At 38.3% G+C, this 27,420-nt stretch overlaps 1 protein-coding gene and 1 long non-coding RNA gene across 2 annotated transcripts; both read left to right on the forward strand.

The window, feature by feature from the left end:
- Positions 1 to 1,532: 1,532 nt before the first annotated feature.
- LOC139127205 (uncharacterized) lies at positions 1,533 to 21,954 on the forward strand. Its single transcript, XM_070693121.1, has 26 exons — positions 1,533 to 1,782; positions 2,338 to 2,505; positions 3,323 to 3,532; positions 3,799 to 4,026; positions 4,713 to 4,805; positions 5,028 to 5,245; positions 6,243 to 6,359; positions 6,923 to 7,058; positions 8,107 to 8,316; positions 9,387 to 9,599; positions 10,093 to 10,281; positions 10,571 to 10,801; positions 11,076 to 11,095; positions 11,806 to 12,009; positions 12,550 to 12,618; positions 14,733 to 14,847; positions 15,236 to 15,352; positions 16,139 to 16,323; positions 17,165 to 17,214; positions 17,592 to 17,721; positions 18,036 to 18,133; positions 18,847 to 18,946; positions 20,481 to 20,631; positions 20,753 to 20,819; positions 21,251 to 21,321; positions 21,902 to 21,954. The coding sequence occupies exons 1-26, from the start codon at positions 1,533 to 1,535 to the stop codon at positions 21,952 to 21,954; spliced, it is 3,693 nt and encodes a 1,230-aa protein (XP_070549222.1).
- A 618-nt stretch (positions 21,955 to 22,572) lies between these two features.
- Positions 22,573 to 24,754, forward strand: LOC139129495 (uncharacterized). The gene is made up of 4 exons (XR_011551597.1): positions 22,573 to 22,659; positions 23,373 to 23,499; positions 24,335 to 24,376; positions 24,610 to 24,754. It is a non-coding gene; the product is annotated as an uncharacterized lncRNA (long non-coding RNA).
- The last annotated feature ends 2,666 nt before the right edge of the window (positions 24,755 to 27,420 follow it).

Here is a 27,420-nt window from a genome sequence, read left to right on the forward strand (position 1 = left end):
AAGAGAAAAAATAGCGCCGAATGAAAAGAAAGTGCGTTTCCGGCGACCCGGCCGACCATTCAATTTTTTTCGCATTTTAGAACAAATTCGAGTACATTACCTAATATTATAATATTTTACAGGTCTCAGTCAACAAACTGAAATACTTTTGTTTAAATATCCTACCTACCCAATTTCCGAAAGCATTTTACCGAAAAAACACATATATTTTGGTCTATATAATATTATCACGCGTTTTCCCCTTGAGACGGACAAATACACACGGAAATTTGAATTCATGCACTTCACCGGTGACGTTTGTGTAGGTTAGAAGTCAACGGTAAAGGTATTTCTTGGTTTTCACGAGACAGAGAACGTGAACGCTCAATTTGATTTTCCAGTTACAAAAACGATTTCATAAATGATGGATATGGCAAAGTAGCAAAAAATAGTAAATGTTTTTACAAAATACCTCGCCGCAGTGCAGGAAAGTTAACGCGTCAAAAATGCAGTTCACTGAAGCGAACAGTGCAATATTTTACTTTGCAAAAGCGTCTTCTTTCGGGCTTCTTGACCATGTGTGCTAGTGCATCAGTTTTCGCAAATCGGGGTACGGGCACTATGATTGTCATTTTGCGGAAGAGAACGAGTTGTTTCTGCGTCGACGTCGATTCTCTACGACGTGCGTGAAGTACACTCAGTGTACATAAATCCAGATTATTGATGATCTTTTCCATAGTTGTACCATGCACAGTTGACCTTTCCTAGCTTTATTTATGGACCTGGTTGGCACATTCTTGCAATATTGACCACCAGAGTAAATAATTAGTGTTGGAGTGTGCAAAAGCTATCGTTTAATGACTTCTTCGACACACCATTTCCGTTCCCGCTCTCCTTCCGCTTCACAATAAACACAAGCGATATAATTATTTTAAAATTACACACACGGTCAGGTCATAAATTGTGTGAGCAGGACCCAAAACCATCATTTTTCTCGTTTTTTTTTCTTATGGCAGCGGTGTCAAGAGAGACGTTCAAGGAACAATCGTATTTTCCCTTCCATGATTTTATAATACACGCCTTATCACCACCAGCAAATATCGCGAGAGAGGAATGCAAATTAATTTTTTCCTTCCAACTAACCTAATAACTCATGACGAAGCATCAAGCGCGTTTTTTTCTAAATAATGCCTGGGGACTTTAAAAAGATATTCACTTGCAAAAAATGTCTTCCTTTACCTGAAAGACTCTCATTTATCTCTAATATCTGTGTGATGGATGGATGGATGGATGGATGGATTAAGATGTGGTTTTAAAGTTGGATCCCCGGAAGGTTAGATGGCCAGAAAAAAAAAGTATTTTTGCAGCCTGTGTAGATGATTATAATATTACAGAAGCTGCCATCTTTATATTGTTATTGCTCTCATGTAATTAATCATAATTTACTATATCTGAAAGCAAATATCGACATCCATATGTACATGGTTACTTTGTATAAACTATATTCGCGGTATTCATATGATTACACGTTTCTTTTACCTTTCTGTGGATAGATGGCGGCCAGTATTCTGGACAAGTTTGTAGAAAGGGATAACTCAATGCTGGACCCCGCCATGGTGGATGTAGAACTCGATTATGTGAGCAAAGAGGAGTGCGCCTATGCATGCCTTCAGCGCGATTCGCTGCCTTGCGCGTCGTTCAGTTACGTTGACGACGGGCTGTGCCGACTTTACGAAGTGCTGGCGGAAGACGACGAAGTCTCACTGCAGGTCAACGAGCAGTCGACACACTACGACCGAAAAGGTATCAGAGTTTTGCTCCTTAAGTATTTGAACTTATTCATTTTATCATAATTTTTTTCAAACGGATCGCATAGGACGGTTTAACTTAATGTTGTAGTGAAAAAATGTCCTTACGTACCTGATAATGCTTTTCATTGAAAGGATGCGATCATTATTGGACCAGTATTGATGTCATAGTCGCAGCTGTCTAAACATCGGCGATAGATTCAATAATGTGCAAGTCACGGACTGCATGCAGATGTGGGTCACCAGCTGTAATTACGTTTTAGCTCGAAATGAAAGCATTCCGTTCTCTATAGGCATGCAAACTCGAAAGTCTTCGAGGTTCTGCATACAATCATCACGTACGGTCTGGGCAAGTTTTTTTGTAACGAGGGTAGAAAAATCAATTCGAAAAAAAAATCAATTCGAAAATGTTTCAATATGCATTGAGACATCTGAAAAAGAATGAGCATTTGAAAAGATGACGAAAACAAAAGACTCGATAAAGACGACTTTCTTCATTGATCAATAAACTAGAATGACACCCAATTCATATCTTTCCAAAATGTTACAGTTGACTGCACTGGTGGTATTCGAAGAGGAGCAAAGTGCTACTTCGTCTTGTCACGTGGCATGCCGAAATTAGATGCCGAGGTGGCTTGTCTCCAAGACTACGACGCAGAGCTTGTTAACCTCCACGAAGTAGAAGAGTTTGACTGGCTGGCCACCCAGCTCGATGGTGGTAAGTCTAGCACGCAGTTCTGGGGCTTATCATCGTTTCAATCGTATTCAAGGCCATTTACTTGGTGTGACTTTGAAAATCGAGCGTCAATGTCAACACCCCTGAGACAAGTTCACACATTAAGTGGCCACCACAACATGCGATCGATGTTACCTGGGATGTTATCGTGGCATCTACGTCACTGAATAAAGTTCAAGGGCTTCCGTTGTAAGCATAACTATAGCACTAGATTTGCTCTTCTTGAAAAGGGTCGAAGGGTTTATTTAGAGTCGAAGGCCTTTAATGAGATCGACTCGATCACTTCTAGTACGTATATGTTTTAGAAACCATAAAATTCAACCATTATAAAATATTTATTATATTGAGAGAGAGGGGGGGTGTGTGTGTGTGTGTCTGTGTTTGTATCCTTGTCTGTGTACAGAATATGTATGCTTTATAATGATGAATGCCAGTAGCCAGTAGCTGCAGGTGTATTTGCCGGACTTTTGGATCCAATATTAAACGCCAAAGGATATTATCCACCTATATCCGTCAAAATTTATCTATTATGCCTGGACAGTAAAAAATCGATAGCATATGCAATACTCTCGATATAATTTAATAATCATCAAGTTCCCATGATGATTTCTCTCATCGCAGGACAGAAACAAAGGCTATTAAGAAGGTTCTTATAAAAATCTTAGAAGTTTAAGCACATCAACTTGTCATGCGTTAAAATATTGAAATCTTTGCAAAACAAGTCTCTCATTTCATGCAATCGTCTCTAAATTATTATATCGGCTGTAATGCGCTAAACGTATTTTGATTATTCTTGTAGATAAGAAGTACTGGGTTGCACTTAAAGACACGTCAGGTCGAGGCAAATATTTCTGGGCAGACATGGAACCTTTAAGTTATACCGACAGATGGACTCCCGGTGACCCGGATGCACAAACCGGAAACTGTGTCACTCTAGCCTCGTCCACGAGCAAGCTGACCAGTGAGGACTGCAGTGCAAGCTATGGCGCTGTTTGCGAGCGAATAGAACGTAAGTAGACGATACGAAGCAGCATTGGTTTTATACCCTTTCTTTTTTTCTATCTAAATGATATGCACTCTTCTTTCTGAAAGAAAGGTCACATTTTTGTATTAAATTCAGGGTACTTAAAGCAATACCCGAGGTGCAACTAACTTTAGAGGTTCCATCGAACGCACAAAATACTTCCTTTTGGAGATCTAAATCATCTTGCAGGATAATCCATTATAATAGATAAAATAAGAAGACAATGTATTTTCTTGCTTTTTGCTCAACAGATGTTGAAGCGCCATTTACTACGACGCAAAATACTTACATCGAATTCACCGCTGACGTCACTCATTTTGTCGGCACTGAAGAGGAATGTAGGCCTCGCTGTCTGAACGAAGTCAGCTTCTTCTGTAGATCGTTTCTCTTCGACGGAAATATTTGTGAACTCTCAAACTTGACAGCAGTAACGTCAACACCGAGTTTCCATTTCAAGAAAACCTACAGTGAGAGGATAGGTGAGTCATCCATGCCATCCAACCCCTCTCTGTGTCTCTCTGTGTCTGTGTCTCTCCCTATGTTACTGTCCTCTCCACGTCCAACCCCCCTTCTCTCTCTCTCTCTCTCTCTCTCTCTCTCTCTCTCTCTCTCTCTCTCTCTCTCTCTCTCTCTCTCAAAGTATCCTGTCACGTGTAACTAAATAGTAATCCATGTACTGTTTGCGTGCAGCCATAAATGCCTCTCAACTCGAGATGGGGCTATGGAGTTCTGAACATGCAAAAGAAAAGAAGAAATTGTTTGAAATGGTAAGAAACAGAAACTGGTGTCGATAAAGTGAACTGCTGGTATAGCTTATCCATCCCCCCCCCCAACCATCGATACTTTAGATTTTGAAACACACACATTCTATATTACTCTGGCCAGCTGACCGAAGTTGCTAAGTGGGGAAACTCTTGTCTGTCTGTGCTAGAGGTATAAAACATTGTGATCTCAATGCCTTATTTATTGTCGCAGGGTTTCTTAGGGTACAAGAAAGCTGGTTAGGGAAGGCGTAATCAATTTGTTAACTTGTGTGAAATATTAACAAAGATGTATATAAAAGAATCCTATACACTGCAAAATTTTGTTGTATTAGGCCAGACAAAACCTACCGGCCTTGCTTCCATTATCATAACTTGACTGTCGATTTTCTTGTTGCCTTCAGTGTGCCCGATGTCGTGCTCCAACGGTGGTACCATGGACCTGTTGTCTTGCCGATGTTTGTGTCCTGTTGGATGGGGCGGAGTAACCTGCGAAAGTAAGCACATTTTGTTGCTAAAATGCATGAAAAGAGTCAAATTCCGAATGAAATCTATGCCTAGGGCGAAACACAAGACGTTACAGTTACATGAGCGCCTGAGATCTCCAAATGTAAGGGGCATTAATGAGGTCAATTAAATGTGGAGCGGAGAGAGGAAGCTACACACTGTCAAAATAAAAAGGTAAATCCCGCAAAATTTGTGGTAATACTTCCAAACAGGGAGCAATGCGTGTTTCTCACCACTTGGGATGGAAAACCATGGCATACCCGACGGACGCATCACTCAGTCTTCAATTGCCGACGGCAACGCCGAGAACCAAGGACAATATGGCCGCCTGAATGACCGAAGGACGCCCTCCGAGGGCTGGCTTGGCGACCAGGCCGAGAATTCGACATGGCTGCAAGTTGACCTTGGTGAACTGTCTGTTGTTACTGGCGTAAGTTGTATTTCAGTTCATGTAATATGATTGTTCGGTGATCTCGCATACTCTGCATGGGATTCATTCAGATGGACGAGATGAGGTTACAGGGCATTTTCAAATATTTGATTTTGCAAGACATGTACACATCAAAATATATAATCAGCTAGTTCCACAAATATTTTACAGGTAGTTGCGCTGAGCCAATGACCGAGATCATTTACAAACAGATTTACCCTTGTCGGTGATTCGACAAAACCATCTAGCTTAATGATCAACAAAGTGTTTAGAAAATGAACGAACATTCCGTTGAATCGATACTTTTGTGCCATTTTCCAAGACTACGTGATTGTGTTGGCATGTCTTCCACAGTCTCGGTAAACTACAGAGAGTACTTTGTTTAACGTTTCAGCGACACCATCATGTGGGCCATAGTTATTGATCTGATGCAGTTGTCAGGGTCTCGACAAAAGATTATGGCCGGTTCTTAACAGTATTTGTACACCATACCGCAATGAAAGCAAGGGATAGGGAACAATAAATTTGTTGAATGAATCGCTACTGAATTTAAGGCTCTATAACTCTTTCTCAATCAAATATTACATATGGGACTCGTTATAGGAGCAATCTTACATTACATACGGGTACTGTCAAAAGAGCATATGTCTAACATATTGTCCCGCTCTAAAAACTAAATAATAAATTTCACAATTTTACGTTTTCGAATCACTGGTTGTTCAACGTTTTTGGCTGGTAATTATTTCCAGCTATTCGATACCACGACGGACGTATTATTGAAGTATCTTGTTATAGGACTACGTGTGTGGCATACACTATAAGTGTTCACGTCCTTGAAAAATGCAGAGCGACGTATTTGATTAATTGATGAACAAAACTTTCACCAACAAAACCGAGACGCAGAATTTATAAAACAAAAAGTCTTCGGCTCAGGATGTGCTGCTTTTGTCTGTGATTTGATGTCTGGAGAACTTTGAATTTTTGTCGTTCTTACCAGATTGGCACACAAAGCAGAGGCGATACCTCGACCGAGAAACGTAGCACGTCATACCAAGTCCAATACAGCTACGATGGAAGTAATTTTATCACATATGCCGAAGATGGGTCAGAAATGGTAAGATATTTGATAACGTTTCCTGCATCCTAGTTTTTAATTCGAAAATTTGCAAGCTGCAGTATTCCCCTTAATTCAGACGGTATCTCTACGACGCTACAACGAGCTTTTTGTTTGAGATAATTTTACCCGTGGTATGGAAAGAACAAAGACACGTTGCATTTGAATGTTAAATGCCGCACACCGCGAAATGGTCCTAACTATAGTCCGGAGTTGTGTCCATGGAAAAGTCACTAAGGTAAATTATAATGTCTGATATCTTATAAACCATATCACAATGATCTATACGGCGCTGTGACATTAATACGAAAAGGCAGGAAATTATGTCTTATTTTACAGGCGTACAATGTACCATTCATGATCGACATTTTGTAAGCATTGCTTACAAGCAAAACAACAATTCAATTCGTTTTATATCTGTGGTGTCAGGGTACACACCGTTAAGTAAAATATGAAATAATTGTACAAAGTTGAAAGGCTAACTATTATTCAAGTATTCGAAAGTTTTGCATCCATTTTACCATACGACGTATGTTAAATAAATATCATTTTATTTTAATCAGGAGTTCATAGGCAACTATGCAGACAACATCCTGGTCGTTCACGAACTCTCCACAGTATTCGTTTCTCGCTTCGTGCGGATAGTTATTACCGGTGGTGACCCAGCATTGCGATTGGAAATATACGGCTGTCCATCAAGTAAGTATTGAGTAGTATACTGTAAAACGTTGCAAGTTGTAATAAGATCCCAATGCTAAAAACGAAATTGAATTAGTTGTATTTGATCATGAATGCGACTCAGATATATCCAACGAGAACATGTCAACCGAAGTATACTGTGATGGGGTTTGTTTGACAATTAATGGATCTTCAAATAATTTGTATTCACCCTTTTTATTGAGATATGAATTCACCGAACGTAAAATTTTCTAATGTCTTACAATGAATCAAACAATAAAAAACAATAATCAAAACAATCAAAATGTTCCAATTTGCCACATGTTTTTAAACAAACTTTATTGGTCTAAACTTGCGGTATAATTTCTGTCGTTTGGCGTTTACTCAGCCAAAACTACAAACTGGCTAGAGGAAGACGTCGCAAGTACGAAATGCTTGTGGAATGTAAAATAATTGCAAATCTGCCTCTTGCACATATCGGTTCCAGTGCTTCATATACAAAATTAAACTACCCATTTTGACACTTTATTGCTAACCTATTTCAATTCAAGTTACCCAGATAATTGCTTCGAATGTGACTTGCATTATCACTGTCAAGTGAAGTCGGTAAAATTCAGCATGTTTTTCAACGTCTTTGCGATACGTGCAAGTAAAGATCTTGTTTACGTGTCGTTTCGGGGTCGACGTATGGTCAAGGATATTTAATTACGTCGTGTTACACATGCTTTGGGGCTTTACTGTATTAGATCAACTTGATTGCGATGGATGTTTCTAGCGAGAAAAGGGTAAATCCTAAAATAGCTAGCGCTTAAGTTAGCAAGAACATCTTTATCTACGATTTGTTTTACTTAATGATTGCTTACCGTAATAAATGAAAATCTCCCGTGAAAAAATAGATCTGTCACCGCATCACCCTTAATCCTACCTGACAATTCTAAATCCAACGGATCACTTTCAATGGTATTGATCATCATAGATGAAAATTTAAATATTGCCTTGATTGTTATAAAGTATTTCGTAGAATGAGGTCCGAACTGTATTTATTCGCTATATTTTTCATCGTTGGCAGATAATCTAGCGAAGGGTAAATCTGCTACTCAGTCCGCCGGATCTAACGCTGCTGGGATCGCATCGAAAGCCGTTGACGATGCACTGCCTTTCAGTGGTTTGTCCGATGTCTGTGCGACGACGGGAACCGACGCAAACCCTTGGTGGATCGTTGATATTGGAGAACGGTACGAGCTGATAGCAGTGGCCGTCGTCAAATCGTTAGATCTAGGTATTAAAGACATCTATAAATTTGATATATGTAGCTACATCATCCGTCATCTGTTTAAACGTAACTATCTGAAGATGCCTATAAAGGTTCTAGATCGTAACATGGTTGGCGGGTAGCTAGGAGATTCTTTAGACCTTATTGAAAATCGATGTGAACAAATATTGTAGTTCCAAGACAGTTTTAAAAGACTGCTTCGAGGTCTTACACGCCTCGAAAATTAAATTTTCGATTTTCACAAAATTTAGCCGATGTAAACTATAGTTACTTAATGAGATTCAAAAGTAGCAATCGCAGTTAGTAGACCAAAAAAGTATTCAAAGTGTGAGAGTGAGATTATCTGTCACTGAGGCACATTTGCCTTAATTTCTTCCTTAACCCTTTGAAAGCTGTAATTTTTCCCACCTAAATTTTAGTGCAACATTTTAACAATTGTCATGAATTTTTCTGTAATTGTTTTAGTAATTTTGGAGCAAAAGGACACAACTTTTCAACAATTTTTCTACAATTTTTTAACAAAATTTTGGGAAAAGTGAAAGAAATTGTCTTGATCTAAAAAAAATTGTCGGTACTATATTTTATGAAGTCAACAAAAGTTGACTTTGGCACTCAAAGGGTTAATAAAATAACCCATTTCAAATCATTTGCGTTTGTTCGTAATTACTAAATATTTTTGTTAACGTCCTGAGCTATCAACCATCAAGACTAGTATGACTTAGCACCTCAAAGGATTTGAACCGAAGTTTAACATCTGATTATTGTGATGATGTGCAAAATTTGAGCTGCACACTTTTCTCCAGCTTTCAGTAATTTCAAACCTATTACTCGTTGAATGTTTGAAATCAAGTACTTTACTGTCCTTAAAAAAACTTATTCATGTCCTATCGACCAGAGCAGGTTTATGATAAGCAAAGGTTAACACCAAAACTATGTGAAATTGTTCGAGGAGGCTTGATAAGCCTTTCTGAAAAGGTATAACCTTTAGTCTTTTATTCCTCAGATGTTCACTCCAAATTCCTTGCCAAAACTGCATGAGATCACACAATTAAAATAAGATATCTTTCCCCATACAGGAGTCACGTCTCTGGTTGGGACAGAAATTCGTATTGGCTTGAACAGTGTGTCAACTTTCACTGAGAATCAACTCTGTGGCACCATTGCATCCCATGACATGGCCGGCGGAAGTGACGTTTTAAAACACTGTGGTGACGTCATAGAGGGTCAGTACGTCAGTCTTCAGCTCACTTCCGGTACGCCGCTTTCTGTGTGTGAGGTGTTAGTATATGGTAAGTACTTGAAATGTATCATGTTGTATTACAACAGATCTCTTCAATAAAACATTCACTCAGAGATCATCGTACCGAGCTCAAACCATTTGGTGAAAGGGTATTTCTACTCCTCCGAGCCCATGGATTGAATTGCCGGCTGATATCAGTTTAGCCAAAAAACATCTACATGTTCAAGACAAAGTTAAAGACACACTTCTTTGAGAGAGTCTATCTGTAACATTTTCTTTGATATCCTTTCAGCCGAAAACATACATGTTTATGACAAAAGTTAAAAGATAGACTTTTTAGGAGGGTTTCTCTGTAACATATTTGTTAAGCCCAAGCGAACATATTCGGTTGGATACAAGGCGCGATATGAAATATTTATTCTCTCGTACCCTACACGCTTGAACAAGTATCTACGAATACAACAGCCCCCTCCCTTCAAAAATCGCAGTGTACTGTTTAAAAGAAGTAAGTTTCTAAACAATTGCAATATTTCCTTTTCTAGCAAACACCCATCCTTGCGGACCAGCCGGGATATCCCATAATAGTCGATGTTACGCGTTCTACGAAAATGCCGAAGAAGTAAGAAGTTTCGCCGAAGCGATGACCTTCTGTTACGCAGAACGATGGGGTTCACTACTCGACATCCAGAGTTTAGATGAATTTGAGTGGATTTCTTACAATACAGGAAAAGGTAGTTTCAAGAGCTATCAGTCTTTAGAAAAAGTTGTTTTGATGAGGCGGGGTGGTTTGTTGAAATATTTGTATGACCTCGTGACCCCACAGCCGACCTCCTTGCTCTGCAATTAGTCAAAGTGAAGGATATAGATCAACAAAACTCGGTTGCATCATTTATCTTTCTTTAATCAGCAATAATGCGTGTATCTTTCATCAACAAACACTAATACTACCCCAGGGTATTTGTACTGCGTGATTGGCTAATCATTCGCCTTCAGTAAAATATTCTTTTTTCACTTCGCCAGGAAATTCATCATACCTGATTGGATTAAATTATCACGAGACTTCATTGTCATTTTTGTGGACTGATGGATCTGAATTAATCTATCACGACAAATGGGATGATGCCAATCAGCCGCTTAACTCAGCTTCTAAGAAATGTGTCGTCATGACAACAAAAAGCGACGGATCGGCTGTATACACAACGTTTGATTGCTTTGAACGAGAACGCTTCGTGTGCGAATATGCACCTGGGGGTAAGTGGTTGAGTTTTGTTTGGAGAAACAGCCAGAGGGTAAAAGAGTTTGATCTGTTTTGCATTTGCCCAGCCGAGCAATATACTTATTTGGGTTGTGCATTTTCAGTAAAGCGGCCATTCTAATTCAAAGAACAGTTATAGCCTCAAGTTTACTGTTTATTTTGAAAATCAATGTTCCGAAGTCACATTGATTTTTTTAAGTTTTTGTGCATAATTTATTTAAGATTTTTATTCTCTAATTACACACTGTATATTATTCCTTCGTCTTTCAGAGTATAACCCGATAACACAGGTCAGTGTACAATGCATTATATGGTAATGAGTGAGTGAATGAATGGACGAGAGAAGGAATAAATGATAGAATAACATGAATGAATAAATGAATTAATATTTATGAATATACAGAATCAATGGGTGTGTTAGATTTTTGACTACATGCACTGCAGAAATAAAGATGCAATGTTGTTTGATAACTATACACGACCACAGCTGTATTCTTAAGGATTGATTAGTTGAATGATGCATGTCGCCACGAAATTCACGTCAAACATATCGAAATCATGATAACAGCAAAATATATTGTTACAGGTAGATGGGATATAAACTGTAAGGATGTAAACTCCAAACGTTATTGTATTACAATTTTGATTACGATTTGATTACGCTTTGGATATTCCATCTTAGTCTGTTCGTCTCTACCTGTCTGCTTCTGTCTATCTTGTTGTCATTCTCTGTCCATCTGTTACTATCTTGACTTTAACTGCCTGCCTGTATGTCTCTGCTTGAATGCCCATTATTGTCTATCTTTCTGCCCCTGTTCCTGTCTTACTGCCTCAATCTGTCCGTCTTTCCGTCCGTCCGTCCGGTCCGCCTGTCTGTCTCTGTCCATCCATCCATCTATCCATCCATCTATCTATCTATCTATCTATCTATCTATCTATCTATCTATCTATCTATCTATCTATCTATCTATCTATCTATCTATCTATTTATCGTTAACAGATGACACCGCTCATGACCATAAAAGAATCGCTTATTGCACTCGGTAATTCGTTGGGTATCGACAGCTGTAGGTACGCACTGCAATTAGTCGAGAGCAAATTTAACCATCCTAGTCAAGTGCTCACAGTCGAGGACCTGTTAGAAGTTCTAGAAATAATTCATATAGTGATGGACTTTGCAGCGAAGGATGAAAACAGTACAAAAGTAAGGCCACACCCTCTAACCTATGGTTCTTCATCCGTTTGTAGCATCGAAATGGTATGCTCGTGTTGAGCAAGAATTTCCCAAGTCGTCAATTAACCGCCTCTATGTGTTTAGCCGCACGGGACGCAAGTTGTATAAGTTCCTATAAAATAAATTAGAAAAAAAAACAAATAGTCCTGCACCTTTATCTTGTAAAGATATTAGTTTATTACATTATACTTGTCTAGCAAATTCTGTGTTTATACGTTTCGATGAGTTTGCTGTCTCGTCAACTTAAACGGATTATGGCTCAACTGTCGAAAATAAAACAAATCTGGCAAGAAACGCTAAATAAGGAGTTAGTTTTTAACGGAAACAAGCATATAGGGCAGACACCCAGACAATTATCACGGTTGGAAGAAGAGATTTGTTGGATTTGATAAATGCATGTATAGGTAACAATAATACCATGTGATAAAAGCCATGATCAGCTAGCGCATTCGATCACACAGGACAGTCGTGTTTATCATACCTTTATCGTTCTTTCCTTCTTCAAAACAGAATGTCATGTCCATTGTGAATAACATCCTCGGGACGGAAAATCTCCAGGTCTGCAGATACGCCATGGAGGTGAGTAAAGGATTTTCAGAGACCGATGCATCGACTTGGATGACCAGAAACATCTCGCCTTTGTCTGTATGAGTTCATAAAGAGGAAAATATTTAAATTTTTAACAGCTCTTTTAGAACCTCGTAAATTATGAAGTTAATTGAATGTAGTGACAAAGACACTGTGCTAAAGCGAAAATAACTGCAGATGAAAGGATAGATTATCTGAAGATAGGTGATTAAGAAAGCTATTTGCACAATAGGGATATTCTCAAGTTTTCCATGAAGGACGTGTGGGCATTTTTATATCTCGTATCAGCGGCACTGAAGAGGGCGAGTGTTTTGTTAGTGTGGAAATCTTTTTTCGTGTATTCAGTTGATAGGTCGGAATAAAGCTGAATAGGTCGTAAGGCATAGAATTCGGCGACTTTGGTGTTGTGCCGATAGGTGGTGATCATACGGCAAAGAAAAAGCGTTTATGAGCTTTTGTAAATTGTTGTAGGGGAAATCGTGACCTGTAGTCATTTTCTCCACCAACATTTACATTTCTCAACAATACTGTAAAATGTATAATTCAGTGGAAGGATACCTCTTACTACAACTTTAATAAATCGGTTTCTTGGATGCCCAAAGCAAGGTAGGAAGGGGAGGGATAAAGACAAACTGAGAGAGAAGCACGTTTGAGAGAGAGAGAGAGAGAGAGAGAGGAGAGAGAGAGAGAGAGAGAGAGAGAGAGAGATATGCGTGTCTAAAAGAGTTAACATACTGCCGTCGCAACACATTAAACGCTAAAAGATGTGGAGGTAGTCCTTCCATGAATTACGACTAGCTCCGAAGGCTTTCCCCTTTGCGCCCTTAGTCGATACGGAACAGGTCAATGCACTGTTGTTTGGGGGAAACTCTAGTCGCTTGCGACCAAATTACAGTTTACTGCTTTAGATGCATAGGGATCATTTTGATGGTTTGGTTTAATAGACTGCGCAAGAAATTACCTTTACCTTTCCAGAATACTACTACGACGGGGTTTACGTCGTATGTGCAAGTTTTTTGCGATGAAAGTGACTCTGAAGTAGCCATTATCTAGTTTCCAGTTGACAGAACACGTCAGCTTGTTGTACCCGAAATGAGTTTGGTTATAAGACAGCTCAGAGTCGAATGAACTATTTGCGTCGGTTTGTGTATTTATTGACAACGTCAATCCATGATCGGCATACCCCTACGGCGCTCCAACTAATGAAAATATAGTTTCAGCGTATAGGTACAAACTGACATAATAAAAGCGTTTGATTTAAACATTTCAATTATTGCCACTGATTGAAATTGTGATTTTTTCGGGCACCCTGCGGTCAAGATTTTGGAAGGGTTTACTTTCAATATCAGTGCCTGTGGTTATTGATCATGGCTCTGGCAAAACATTGACGTATCGCGCGCTAGCTAATAATTTTGATCGTTGGAGTGTCAGTCACTCGCTCCGAGTACCGTTCCTTTTTGTTTTTCGTACAAACAGAATTCCTGTGTGAGTCAAACGAATTTAATTACGGAGTTTGATGACCGAGGGTTTGTATATGAGTATGTGTTGGTAGATGGATGAGTGCGTCAATAGGTGAATGGGTAGTTAGGTAGGAAAGGCTGTCTTTGTGTTGGAAACGAATATAGCTATAGTGAAAAGCAAACATATATGCGTATTTCGATGGTATCATTGCTTTGTAGAAAACGTAGGTCAATCAGGAATAATTTTTGTTAGCTTACTAATTCGTGAACTCTGTGACCGTTTAGCAGAATTTGGCAAATTCTTTGCATTGAAAACAAGGAAATGAAACGAGGTTACTTTTGGAGGGATTGAGACACGATGTTAGATTACCGGAAACGTGGGTTTTTTCCCCTTTGTCAATGTTCTTGGTATGTTTCACATCACAAAATACATTCAGTGGTTGACAAGTCCATGTATCTGATCAAAAATCAAGAATGCAGACGACGTTATACCTTACTATAAAAGCCTAGAGGCTTGTTATGTTTCTATTTTGTTCTTTAGCATCGTATCGACAATTAATTTCCACAAAAGAGAAGGATTTTGTAGTGTTGTCAGCTTGCTGTTCTTATTAATATGACTATGCATTTTGCATTATCTTATGACAGATTCATCCGAATTTGATCTCAGATTTCCTATCTCTCATGGAAAATTTTGCGGAACTTGTCGCCGAGTACCAACAGACAGAGCCACATGCAATGGAATACATTTATCCGAACATAGGTAAGCGAAAACAAGTACCACACGTCGATTGCAATAATTTATAGGAGATATATCATTCAATAAAGTTCTTATCTTCCAGATATTCAAATGAAAACCATGCATTCTAAACCACTGAAAATAAAGTGTTGAATTTGATGCCCATCGGCGTAAATCTCAGACTATATGTTTCCAATTGGCGGGCTGCTTTAGCAAACTATCTGAACACTATATAAGTACTTTAAGTATCCTCGTGTAGAATGACAGACAGCAACACACACTCTAATTGTTTCTTTGACAGTGAACTTTCAGGACTTGTTCTCAACGTTAAATTAGACGCAGATGGTACTTGGTACGCAAAAACAGGATTTTACACCTTCCTAGTAACACCTTTACTCTCTTTCGCCTTCAGTCATGTACGCATACAAATTGCCGAGTTCACACGAAGGCAATGTTTCGTGCAGTTTCGATATCCTAGGTCGAGACATCCATATTCACGTACCGCATGGCGCTTTCCAGTCACTAGACGGTAGGTGAATATTGTATGTTTGTGAGATTGCTTAGTTAGATGTACAGACTAGTGGATTGTTGGATGATTTGATAGCTATTTTAATTGATGGGTGTTGGACGGATTAATGGGTGGTCTGATGTGTATGGATGGACACTTGAATATATAAACGGATGACTAGACAGATAGACTGACAGATTGATGGATAGATTGTGAATGGATGGGTTGAAGTAAGAGTATCTGCATTATAGGTGTTGAGTTTATTCGCTGCTTGATGCATCTGATATGTGTGGCTGGCTCATATGAGTTTATGTAGAGGGGAATTATGTGTGAACGTGTATGTATTTCTAGTGTTATAACATTACAAGTGTGCCGTAATGTACACATGTTAACAATTTTTCGTGTTAGCTGCGTGGATCTTAAGCGCTGCGACAACTAAATTAAACATTAGCATGATTACCGTTTGCTGACTTTGGTCGTATGTATACTGCAGCAAAATTACACCCTAAGGTGTATTGCATATCATACCAACAGAAATGCCATTTTTCTTGTCAATGTTTTCGCAAGTGTGTATGTTTGGACTCTTTAATTGATTGTTTACATATTTTCTTCATTGTGATGGTATGTCTTTCCATTTGGTATATTTTTGTCTGTCAGTCTTTTTTTTTCATTGTGGACAATAGAGAAAGACTTTTTTGTATAATCCATGTACGAGTTTGATGTTCCATTTAACTTTTTTATACGTGCAAAACAAATGATAAATAAATCAAAGCAAAAGATTTGTTTTGTCATTTACTCCTTCCACAGCTACATTCAACGCCATTGCGTACCCTACGCTGTCAGCCATCATGCCACCGGTCTCAGACCTTCCAACCAACGACGACCAAACTTACATCGGCAGCGATGTTCTGTCGGCGTCGCTACGTGCGCTCGACGGCCAAGTAGCCCTGTCCGACGAAAACCAATTAGTGATGACGTTTTCGCACAATAAGGTGAGCGTGTTCTCCCGGTTAATTTCATCACCGAGTCAAGACACACACTTCGGAGTTGTTACCGAATTAAGTGCAATTCTATTTCAGAATTTACGTAATTGCGGAAGGTTTATTTCCTGTGTGTATTTCCCATGAGAAATAATAGAAGTTGATACTTTTACGGTTTATATTAACTTAGTTGTATAACCACTCAGGCTAATAAACTCAGCTAGTTTCGAACGTTTTCCTTTTGCACTAATCAAGGTCGCCTTCCTGTCGACCCGGAGATCTGAAAGTAGAAAATTGACCTTTTTTTACAGATGGATAATACCGGTAATTTTCGGTAGATTAGAATCTACCCTGATATTTGACGATACGCCAGAGATTATATTAGTGGTACGGTCAGTGTTCACATGGTTACGGGAAGAAAAAAGTGACACAATCAAACTGCCTTTTCTTAACGACCCAGAAAATGAATAAGCCCTTGTTGCTTGTGTTGTTGTTGTTGTTGTTGCTACTGTTGGTTGTTTTGGTGGTTACTTTAATTACTTGGAAAATACCAAATACGAATAAGAGAGTTTAGGTTTTCAAACCATACTTCTTATAGTTCTGTTAGAGAGTGAGGCCAGTAATAAAATGAATTAAATGCATAAAATAACATTTACGATGCTTAAGAATGCATGGCTCAGCACCATCTGTATACCATAATTTGTCTGACCTGAAACTAATAGTGTGTTATTACCTCACGCACGTAAAATCTTTTTGGATAATAATTATTTCACATCAATCTTTTCCCCGTTGTGGACATCTTTCAACACTACTCTTGCATGATCAGCGTTTATCCTCTGTCTCTTCCTTACAGACTGGTGACTACGCGGGGAAATGTTCCTTCTGGCGAATGGATGTCAACAGGTGATACATTCCCTTTATTCTGATCGGGCTAATGAGCAACATCTCCGAAGCTTTCGGCCAATTGGTCGGTTGAACTTTATTGTTATTGTTCTTTGTTGTTGAATCATTATAAACAGCTAATCAGGTGCACGAAAGTCCTAGTTTCAGCTGCCTTACTATAAGCTATTGTAATAATGAAAATCTACCGATCAGATATAACCTTCCGAGTCGCTGCACATTATCATGATTAGCAATTCTGACTTCATATAACAAAACATGTACATCATCATATTAGAATTTAGAATCGATGTTATATAATCATCCCTGTATAAGACAGAGACAAAAGGTTTACGAAAAGTGTCTTCTTTAACGGTAAGATGAATATTATTCACCTTCAGACAATATGGCGGTGTCTGGTCACATGACGGATGTGTCACCGTAGATGGCGCTTCAGATGAAAACATCACAAAGTGTCTGTGCAATCATATGACAAGCTTTGCTGTGTTGATGCAAGTGGTGGAGTTCCAGGTAATATACTGTCATCATTAGTTAGCTACGAGACAAAATCTAAATATTGCCATACTATATCTGACCAGATTACCTAATTTTCGCACCAAGACCGAGTCTCGCAGAAACGCGACTGTACAACTTTTTTGGGGGAAATGACGGGATATTAGGTGTTATCAGCTTAATTCGAGAAAGTCTTGTAATCTTAAGCAAGGCTTCATGTGAATTAAAGAACGTAAAGACTTGGTGTCTCAAATTTTGATGAATTTAATAACGCCACAAATCCACTTAGCTTACTGAATACTAAGAAAGGCTAAATCTTTCTGTATTGTCAGAACGACCACATCTCCCTGCTGACCTATATTTCGTACATCGGTGGAGTGACGTCAATCATCTGTTTGATTCTCACACTTGCCTCCTATGGAATCCTCAAGTAAGTACCCATGATTCACTCTCTACACTGCTCTTAGGGAATCCGAAAGTTTACTTCTAACACGATTGTAACTAATTTGGGATAATTAGATGGTCATATTTTTCAAATTTCTCAAAAGTGTGAGGTGCCCTATGGCTGACTGTTGCAATATTACAAATTTTGTGTGAGGCCTAGCAGCTAGGCGATGTTGCCGTGAAGTGTGTGTGGGGGTTCGAATCCCATTTGGGTTATAGTAAAAAAATTATTTCATAAACACAAGTGTATATCTTGAAAAGAAAAGCAGATAAGGTTACATCTGTACATTGAACAGACATAACTTCACCATCCAATTATCCCAAATTAGTTCCAATCGTGTTTTCTATCACAATTACCATCCGAGCGTGACCCACAATGCTACTAGTAGAGTTAGGGACACCTTTAGCGGAAGTCGGAAAATATCTACAGCTAGCTTTTCCCAGAACCGGAGAACATTGAAGTCAAAGAAGTTTTTCGATATAATGTGAGGCCAATGATCTCCATTGCCCTTGGGTACTTGTTAGGGAATATTCAGCTGGATTCAATATAATAATAGCAGACAATATCACGTTGTTCCAATTTACGAAGTTGTCAACTTTTACACTCGCAAGTTTCTTACACTATTGGCATCCTCAAACGAAGTGTTATTACGTGACAGCTAGTCTCCCATGTTCTTGACGAAGATTTTCTCAATTCAGATTATACAGCTCTCAACGCATCATCATTCACGCCAATCTGGCCTTGGCGTTGCTGGTGGCGCTCTCTATGACTCTGTTCGGTCTTGAAGAACACGGGCCGGTAAGTGCCTGTCTTCATTTTCAAATGGTTCTGGGCAGCATTCACTCTATATGAACTGAAATATTGCTGCAGCATGTGATTCCATAACCGCATTCGTGGAAAGTAAAACTAATCGACGTCCGAAAATTCTCTCGTCCATACAGTAGTTAGGTTTATAAAGAATGTACACCGTGTGTTCACATGTGATTTCTTGCTGTAGAAATAGAGTCAGCGGAAAGATGTATTACTTTGGAGATGCGAAAGAAGAAAGTCGTTGAAACTTTGGGGCACCTTTTTCTTAAAATTGATGGCTACAATATAGTGTAGAGTCAGGCATACTTATGCCGGCGCACTTCATGGATTGGGAACTGCTAAACAGTCCTTTCTCCCCTTGATAAAAAAAGAGTTTTACCCTGAAAACTAATCTACTGTTGTTTTAGACCTTTCAGCAGTTAGACTGAAAGACCCTAGAGCCAATAAACATTAGTCACTCTCGCAAATCCCGGCTAAATTTCAAAATCATTTTCTTTTCAATTTACTCAATTTTATAACTATACCAGTTGACTTCTGTGGCATCTAGAAGTCAAGAAGGAAAGTAAAAACCGCAAAGAAGGTGGTTGGGGTCGGATTTTAAAATCCTAGCACTTTTGCTTCGTAAATTTGCAAGTCATCGTGAACAACATCCGGGAATTATCGGTTTTTCAAGAGTCCACGAAACACTTTCTAAAGGGAGAAAAAGAGCATTTTACGCTTTCGAATCATAAATTATGAGTTTTACAAATTGTCTTGGTCTGTATCGCTTGTTTTCTTTGTTCATTTGGCTGTCCTTCGACTCGGAATGAAATCGTCATTTTCTCTCTGCATCACCGATAGAAATTGTTGATATTTTCTTTGACTTTATAGTCTCTATTAAAGCAAACCGGCAATTAATATTATGGAAAGAGCCGAACCACGAAGAGGACTCATGTTACATTTTGTCTTAAACGATTTAAGTCAAAACTCGATCGTATATATAGACGACTTTTTCGCACCACTACGACCCGCTGAGATCATAAAATCATATTGACTGGCATGCTGTATTGATGTAGGTTCCGGTCCGTCTGTTACCACTGTCCCTTCAACGCAACGCTGCTTACGAAAGCCTCCATTGAGATTAAATCTTTGATACTGCCTTTTCAATTCAATTTTATAAAAAGTATCAAGGTTTTGGAGTAAAAGGACTTTTGAAGCATGTGAATAATATCAACTTCAGCAGACATTTTCAGAAAAGCGGCTGTGGGTATATGAATTGCGATGATAAGAATATTATGACATTTACAAATCGCTTTGTTAATACATATCTGACATTATGACAACACTAAGAACACATCATAATGCTTATATATAAACAGATATCTTTACATATATACACATAGACCTAAAGTACATGTGTTATTCTATTATTTTATTCCATACATTAAAATAAATACATCTAAATATAAATATATGAATATTTCATCATGAATAATTAATCTTTACTGTGTCATATATAGTCATCATTATCATCTCTGTGCAGGGACTGTGCAAGACCGTGGCCATCATTATCCATTACTCTTGGATGGCGGTGTTTGTGTGGATGATGGTTGAAGGAATTCTTCTGTACGTGAAAACCAACGCAGCATTCAGTAAAGGCGTGAGGACATCAATCTTTACAACCATCGGCTGGGGTGAATATTTTTTTCACTTTTATGTACTGCTTTAAGTCTGACGTAAACATTGTTGTTGTTTGGTTGAACTCTGAACTCTGAACTTCATCAAGTTCCCTCACATGCCTTTTTTCAATTTCAGGGGTACCTTTAATCGTTGTCGGAGTTACACTGGCTGTCCAATACGACGTCTATGAAGACAAGAAAACGTAAATATTTTACACTGTCCTCGATACATGCCCAAACACGTGCCACGGTAACTCTGTTAGTAAACTGGCAGGTACAAAATACCATGTCTGTGTCGCAATGTATTTTTATCTGATACCATACATTTAGAGTGAAACTCTGCTGTTCACGTTTTTGACAGATGTGTAAGTTTTTTCATTTCGTTAATACATAATGCTATGAAGATGTGCAGTTACAGGGAAACAAAGTCAAGTAACTTGCAGTGAAATTGAATGTATGTACGTGTAATACGGAGAGTTTTCGAAAGCATGAACAGTCTTGTAATGTGACGAGATGATTTATGATTATCGCCAGTGCATGCCTGCTCTTTTAATATTTTTGTTTGTAACCTGTAGTCGTTCCTTTATACTTCATAGTAAAAATTTGATCATTTCTGTATTCTATATCTTCACAGATGTTGGTTGTCGATAGGATCTGGTTCAATTTGGGCGTTTGTCGGACCAGCTCTCTTTGTTATCGTGGCAAGTATCAAACTAGAACCTTGGTTTTCGCCTGTATTCCTATTCGCCTGCCCCCTTTTCCAAGAACTTTATATAAAATACATGAGAAACTCTGCTGCGATAGATTATAACCAGTTTTTGCCGGGGGGTGCAAAAAAATTAACATCGCTATGCAAGGTATTTGTTATGTAGGAATTAACTCGAGGTGCTTATAAGTATATACTGTTGGCATGTTAGTGCGGCAGTCACTACAAATTTTATGTATTAGATTAATTAAGAATTACTTTTATGTATTAGGCGTATGAGGAACCAGTAGTTCCCTGGTTATTGTATGGCCAAAACAAAGTTCATTGTGCTTAAAAATACACTTGCACATCGTGGAAGGGATCTGCGAGACATATTGTGGCGATCAAGGCTTGCTCTTGTGCGATTTTTGTCGGTACATTTAATCCTTGCGAACAAAATAGGTTTTTATCGTCTGATGAAAATTGAAGTTAACTTTTCCCAGCGTTCACAAAAGAATGGGCGCCATTCTGATTTCAAATACCCCTTATATTGAGATCACTTGCTTCTCGTTCCTAAATGTTTGATGAATGCTCCCAAAGTTGGTGTGTTTATCAATGAAGATAAAGATTCACAGTTGGCTCGAGTAGAGTGAGGAACATTTCCTGTCGAGATGCGTATTAGTAAACCTGCTACAAGGTCATTGTATCTTGATTTGCACAACCCGATCTGATATTTTCAGACAAGTACTCCGGGTAGATATGTTCTGATTCTCAATCTTGTATTACCTTTTTGGTCTACCATTTCTGGGGGCTCATTTTGAAACTCGTGGAGTAAATAAACTTTTCACGATCGTAGTTTTGTTAACTAGGGATGAAAGCCATTTTGAATAATATACAAATTTAAGATAGTTTGTTTCTGTATTACCTAAATTTGCAAGGTGACCCCTAACTTTTATTCTAAGAGAGAGAATGGTATAAAGATGCGTTGAGGAAATTTATGGGCAAAGTTTAAGTCTTTCGATTTCTAGGCGAGTACTGCATTAATCTGGATAATGAGCTCAGCTCCTCGCTCTACAATGCAGAGATGTTTATTGAATGCCTAGTCACCAAACGGAACCTCATAAACGCTTCAAACCTATTTTCGGATAAGTCGAACTGTATTCGACCTTTCGTCTTCAAGTTGTCACAAACAGCACCGACAAGATATACGGATATAACAGAACGACACTCCTTGTCTGTGTTTTAATTGACTCTGTTCTTTGCTTTCTGCAGTTAAATAGCTGTGTAATGGTGATGGTCTTACGAATTCTGATGACTTTGAAGACAAATGTCGACAAAACGGAGATCCAACGACTTAAGTACGTCGTAAATACGATTTAAGTATGGCTTTACTGTGTCTTGCTCAACCAAATTGCTTCCTTCCCTGGTGACTTTAAATCTCGTACAAATAAATTTAGACCCTGCTTAATAAGGGGTAAACTCGGACAACAAACGAGAGGCGACATGTGATTCTTGGTCGCGCACTCGTATACCATAGTTTCATTACCTCATCTGTTGGGACGCAGTACCTTTGGGATAGATTTTCAAATCTCTTAAAATCTATCAAGTATATCCATCTCAGCTTGTGTGTACTCGTTTGTATACGTACGTCCATATTAAATCAGTGATAGCAACCAGTTGTTGTTTTTGACCTCATATTTTTGTGAAAGCGCATTCGTGGCTTGCAGTAAAACTTGGCTACCGTAGATAATTAGAAATGAAAGGTTACAGTAAACATAGATGAAGATATGCAAGGACTTGCCAAACTTATGTCTATATGACTCAGTCCGAAGCGCCTCTCTGTCTGTGTGTCAGTGCGTCTATCTGTGTCTGTATGTTTGTATACGTCTTTCTGCATCTGAGCTGTGTCTGTGTCTGTTTCTCTGTCTCTCTCTCTCTCTCTCTCTCTCTGTCTGTCTGTCTGTCTCTCTCTCTCTCTGTCTCTCTGTCTCTCTCTTGAGTGAGTGAGACAATTTACTGACAGAAAACAGCTGTCATCTTACCGTAGTTCTTCAAACACTGTCATTTTTAGGGCAGGCGTCCGGGCAGTATTGGTACTGCAGCCATTGCTTGGGCTGACGTGGTTATTTGGTCTGTTTGCTGTCAATTCGGAGACGCTGATTTTCCAATACTTGTTTGTCACTTTAAACTCGGTTCAGGTGAGCACAAACTTCAGCATCCGTACCACGGAGATAGCACAAATTATCTTTTTGTCGATTGTGAGTAGATAAAGTTTTCATCACCGACAATGATGACCTGCCGTACTATGACCACACAAAGCCGCTATTGAAGCTTATCGTTGTTTTATCGGAGCTGTGATGTCATCATTCAGTTTGCCGTGAAACTTTACATTATACACGGTGGCAAATACCAGCTTGTCCTGAAAACGCTATCATTGATTTATGCAAACGGCTGTGTGTGTCAGTCTAATGCTCATTGCAGAGTAATGACGTGCATGGGCTGTGTACATGTCTTCCTGCACAGAACACGATGGGAACTATTTTGGATAATTGGATGGTGAGTAATGCCGATTTCATCTAAAAATGTGATCATATCTGCTTTTCTTTTTACATTACTCAAAATTATTGCAACATTCAACTATCTTGCACCGAACACTTTTGAGAAATTCAAAATATTAAAATCCAATTATCCCAATTAGTTCCAATCGTGTTACAGATTAAAGCGGCAATGTCAATCCGTGGTTCTCGCATTAGTGGTTTTTGATATCGACTGTTTATGTAATTTTTGTCATTTGTTCTCCTTTGGAATTTGTGCACATTTAGTCAATTAGCTCAGAGAAAACGCTGATAAAGAAACTTCCCCTTTATCAGAACTGAGTACAAAGCAAAATAAACCCTGTACATTGGCAGAGAAGACGATTGAGTTTATGTTCAGTTTGTTAAATTTTGCCCCAAATCGATCATTTCAGTAACATTATGATATTGACACGTGCAGTAATTTTACTTTACATTTTTTACCGCCTTCACTCAGCAGGGAGTTCTAATATTCGTTTTCCAATGCGTAACAAACGATGAGGTAAGAAATTTCACTTTTTGTAAAACTATGTAAAAATTATATATAAATATATATATAAATATATATATATATATATATATATATATATATATATATATATATATATTCCCGCATCATTATGAATGGCTATTTAGAATTCAACATTTGTACATGGGGGGGGGGGGCAGTGCGTTTATTCTATCTACATCTGAATTTGAATTCACAAATGACCCAGCGAAATCTCTCTTTTAAAGGTGAAAAAAGCATTCATTTTAAAAAGAAAGAGACTGACGTCATCCCTGGGAGTGTCATCGTCGTATGCGAGGTCCATCTCGGTGACAGAATCCAGCGTCATTGACAAGGCGAAAAATCGTGAGGGAACTGCGTCACGTGTCAATAGTAAGTACGCCACCAACGTTCAGGAGATGAGGGGAGAATTTGTTATTTATTTTTAAAATTAACTGATTCACTATGGAGAGTAACTTTTATTATGTGGATGGAGTCTCAGTTAAAGTGAGGTGTTTTATAATATAAATTTATGAATTATTTCTGTTTGTTTCAAGTTTAACTTTGTGAAGTGTTTCTGTATGTTTCACCACTGTTTTTGCTTCCCTAGTTTAAATGTAGCACCCGCTATCATGTTGATATCCCTGTACACTATCCAGACATTTTAATGTGAAAATTTGCACTATTCTTGGACAATGATTACACACCATGATTTGATTTGCATACTCAAACAATTGTTATTAATACCCTCATTCACGAATAAATCAATCAATTAAGGAAATGACAAGTAAGTTTAATTTTAGGGTGATTGGTATGATTCTTCACTGTTATAACTCTTTGTTATATTTGCACATTTCCGTATTCTAACAGGTGCTAGCTCTTGCAGTAAGAAGGCCTGGCTGTGAGAAGAGCGGAAGTTGAGGGAGTACATCGTACAAGCGGTGCAGTTTGAGATCATGGATCAAAAACGAGACAAAATCATTTGAAAAAAAAATCAGCAAAGGCACTTCTACCGTCCACTCCAATGTGTAATTCGCTAGCTGTAAGCTGCGAGTTTTAAAATGTACATACAAATGCACGAGAAGCCGTTACGTACGGCCTGTTTTGTTCCGTTTCGTACAATGGTAGGAGATAACAGCTTATCCCAAATTAGAGAAGTATTCCACAACGGCATATCATGCTCCCACTCTTTCAAGGCGTATACAGACCGACTGGCAGGATGTAAGATATATAGCACACATTTTTATTAAACAATTATTCATACAACTGCTTATGTCACTACGAATATGCCTCTCTTCATCTTCAGATTACAAAACCGAATATTAGTTAAATTTTTACATCAGCAAAAGGAAAATGTCCTATTATCTGATTGTATGCATCTTTAATAAAGTACACTAGAAATAACAAGATGGCTGATTTACCTTTTGAAGCACTGTATGTAAGCTCAATAGAAAGCATGTTTACTGATTACTGATCTTTATGATTTCGTTTTAATTCTGACCGCCTACAGCATCCGTCCATATTTATTCATATGTTTTGTTCCGTAAATGTTGTCTCGACATTTTGACTGTTTGCTTATATACTTGCTATCCTCAGAATTGTGTCGACCAAATGAACATATTTACAAAACTCTCAGTCACAAAATATAAAACTTCATTGTGTAAATTTCAAGATATTTTATTATACGTGGTATTCCTGTTATTGCAAATATACTTTATGGCTAATAAACATGAGTAAATATTATTTAATTTTCGAAAGTGAAAAAGTAGTAGATGATTTACTCGTAACAGTCACCTTCTTCTGGTGAAGGCTATATTTACAATGCATGCTTACGTCATACAAATCGTGCAGTTGTCCTGCTTAAGGATCATTTCTATTTTTAAAAGCAGACTTGACAGCCAAAACTTTGAAGATACATCTCGCCACCAATATATTGGACTTAAACTTTTGGTCAAACTTTTCTCTTTTCAATCATTCTCTTTCAAAATCAAGAGTAAAATTGAGGGGTCACAGTGCAAATTGTGGTAATAGAGAAACAAATATTAAATATTTGCCGGTATTTAAAATTCAAAATGGCCACCATCCCTATTTACCTCCATGAAGGAAAATAAACATTTCCAATCTTCACAAACTAGGCCGTGAGAAATTTATTTACTTCATTGGCTTCAAAATAAGGCCCTCACAAGTAGTAGGCGAAAAGAATATTATAAAAGTTTGAGAATCCGAATATGTATCCCCGAAACGCTCTCTACCTTAATACCATACATTCTATGCCTTTATTGCCTCTCTCCTATTGTTCAGGGAGTACTGATATAAACCCGTATTTTAATATATTACTGAATACTCGCTCTACGCACTGCGCGACCACTCGAGCACTCGAGTCCACTGCCTTGAATGCTGGTGCAATTTCAACTTTGACCCTATTTTGGCGGGCCTTAACACACGAAAAGACACTCATTTTACATAATTCAGCTATGCTTTACATCTACTTTCATACTGAATTAACGTCTTTCAAATTGAGACCAACCGTGTCGATATCTTAAAGGGGAAGTTCACCAAGGATGATTTTTACATATATGGTAGCTCTGTGGTCATTTACCCAGGAAAAACTATTTTCACCATTTATAACTTGCAAGATTTTTTACAAAAAATGATAAAATAGTACAGGAAGTTGCCCATGTAATTTGAATCATGGGAAAAAAGCTCCAAGCTTGGAGCTTGCATAATGTGATATGGAAGGGACCATTTTCCATGGGTATGGCCCCCACATTGTCCACTCACAGTAACACAGTAGTAAACAGCAACACAAAATCTGACAGTGGAAAGTTTATTATAAGTGATTCATTGTTTATGCAAGGATACTTAGTATAAACAAAAAATTATGTAAATACGCACAGCCTGGTTTAGCATGGGTGATGGACAATGCTATACCCATGGGAAAATGGTCCCTTCCACATCACATTATGCAAGCTCCAAGCTTGGCGCTTTTTCCCATGATTCAAATTACATGGGCAACTTCCTGTACTATTTCTATCGTTTTTTGATAAAATCTTGCAAGT

The sequence above is a fragment of the Ptychodera flava genome, chromosome 3 (genome assembly GCF_041260155.1).
Source record: "Ptychodera flava strain L36383 chromosome 3, AS_Pfla_20210202, whole genome shotgun sequence".
Classification (NCBI taxonomy): Eukaryota; Metazoa; Hemichordata; class Enteropneusta; family Ptychoderidae; genus Ptychodera; species Ptychodera flava.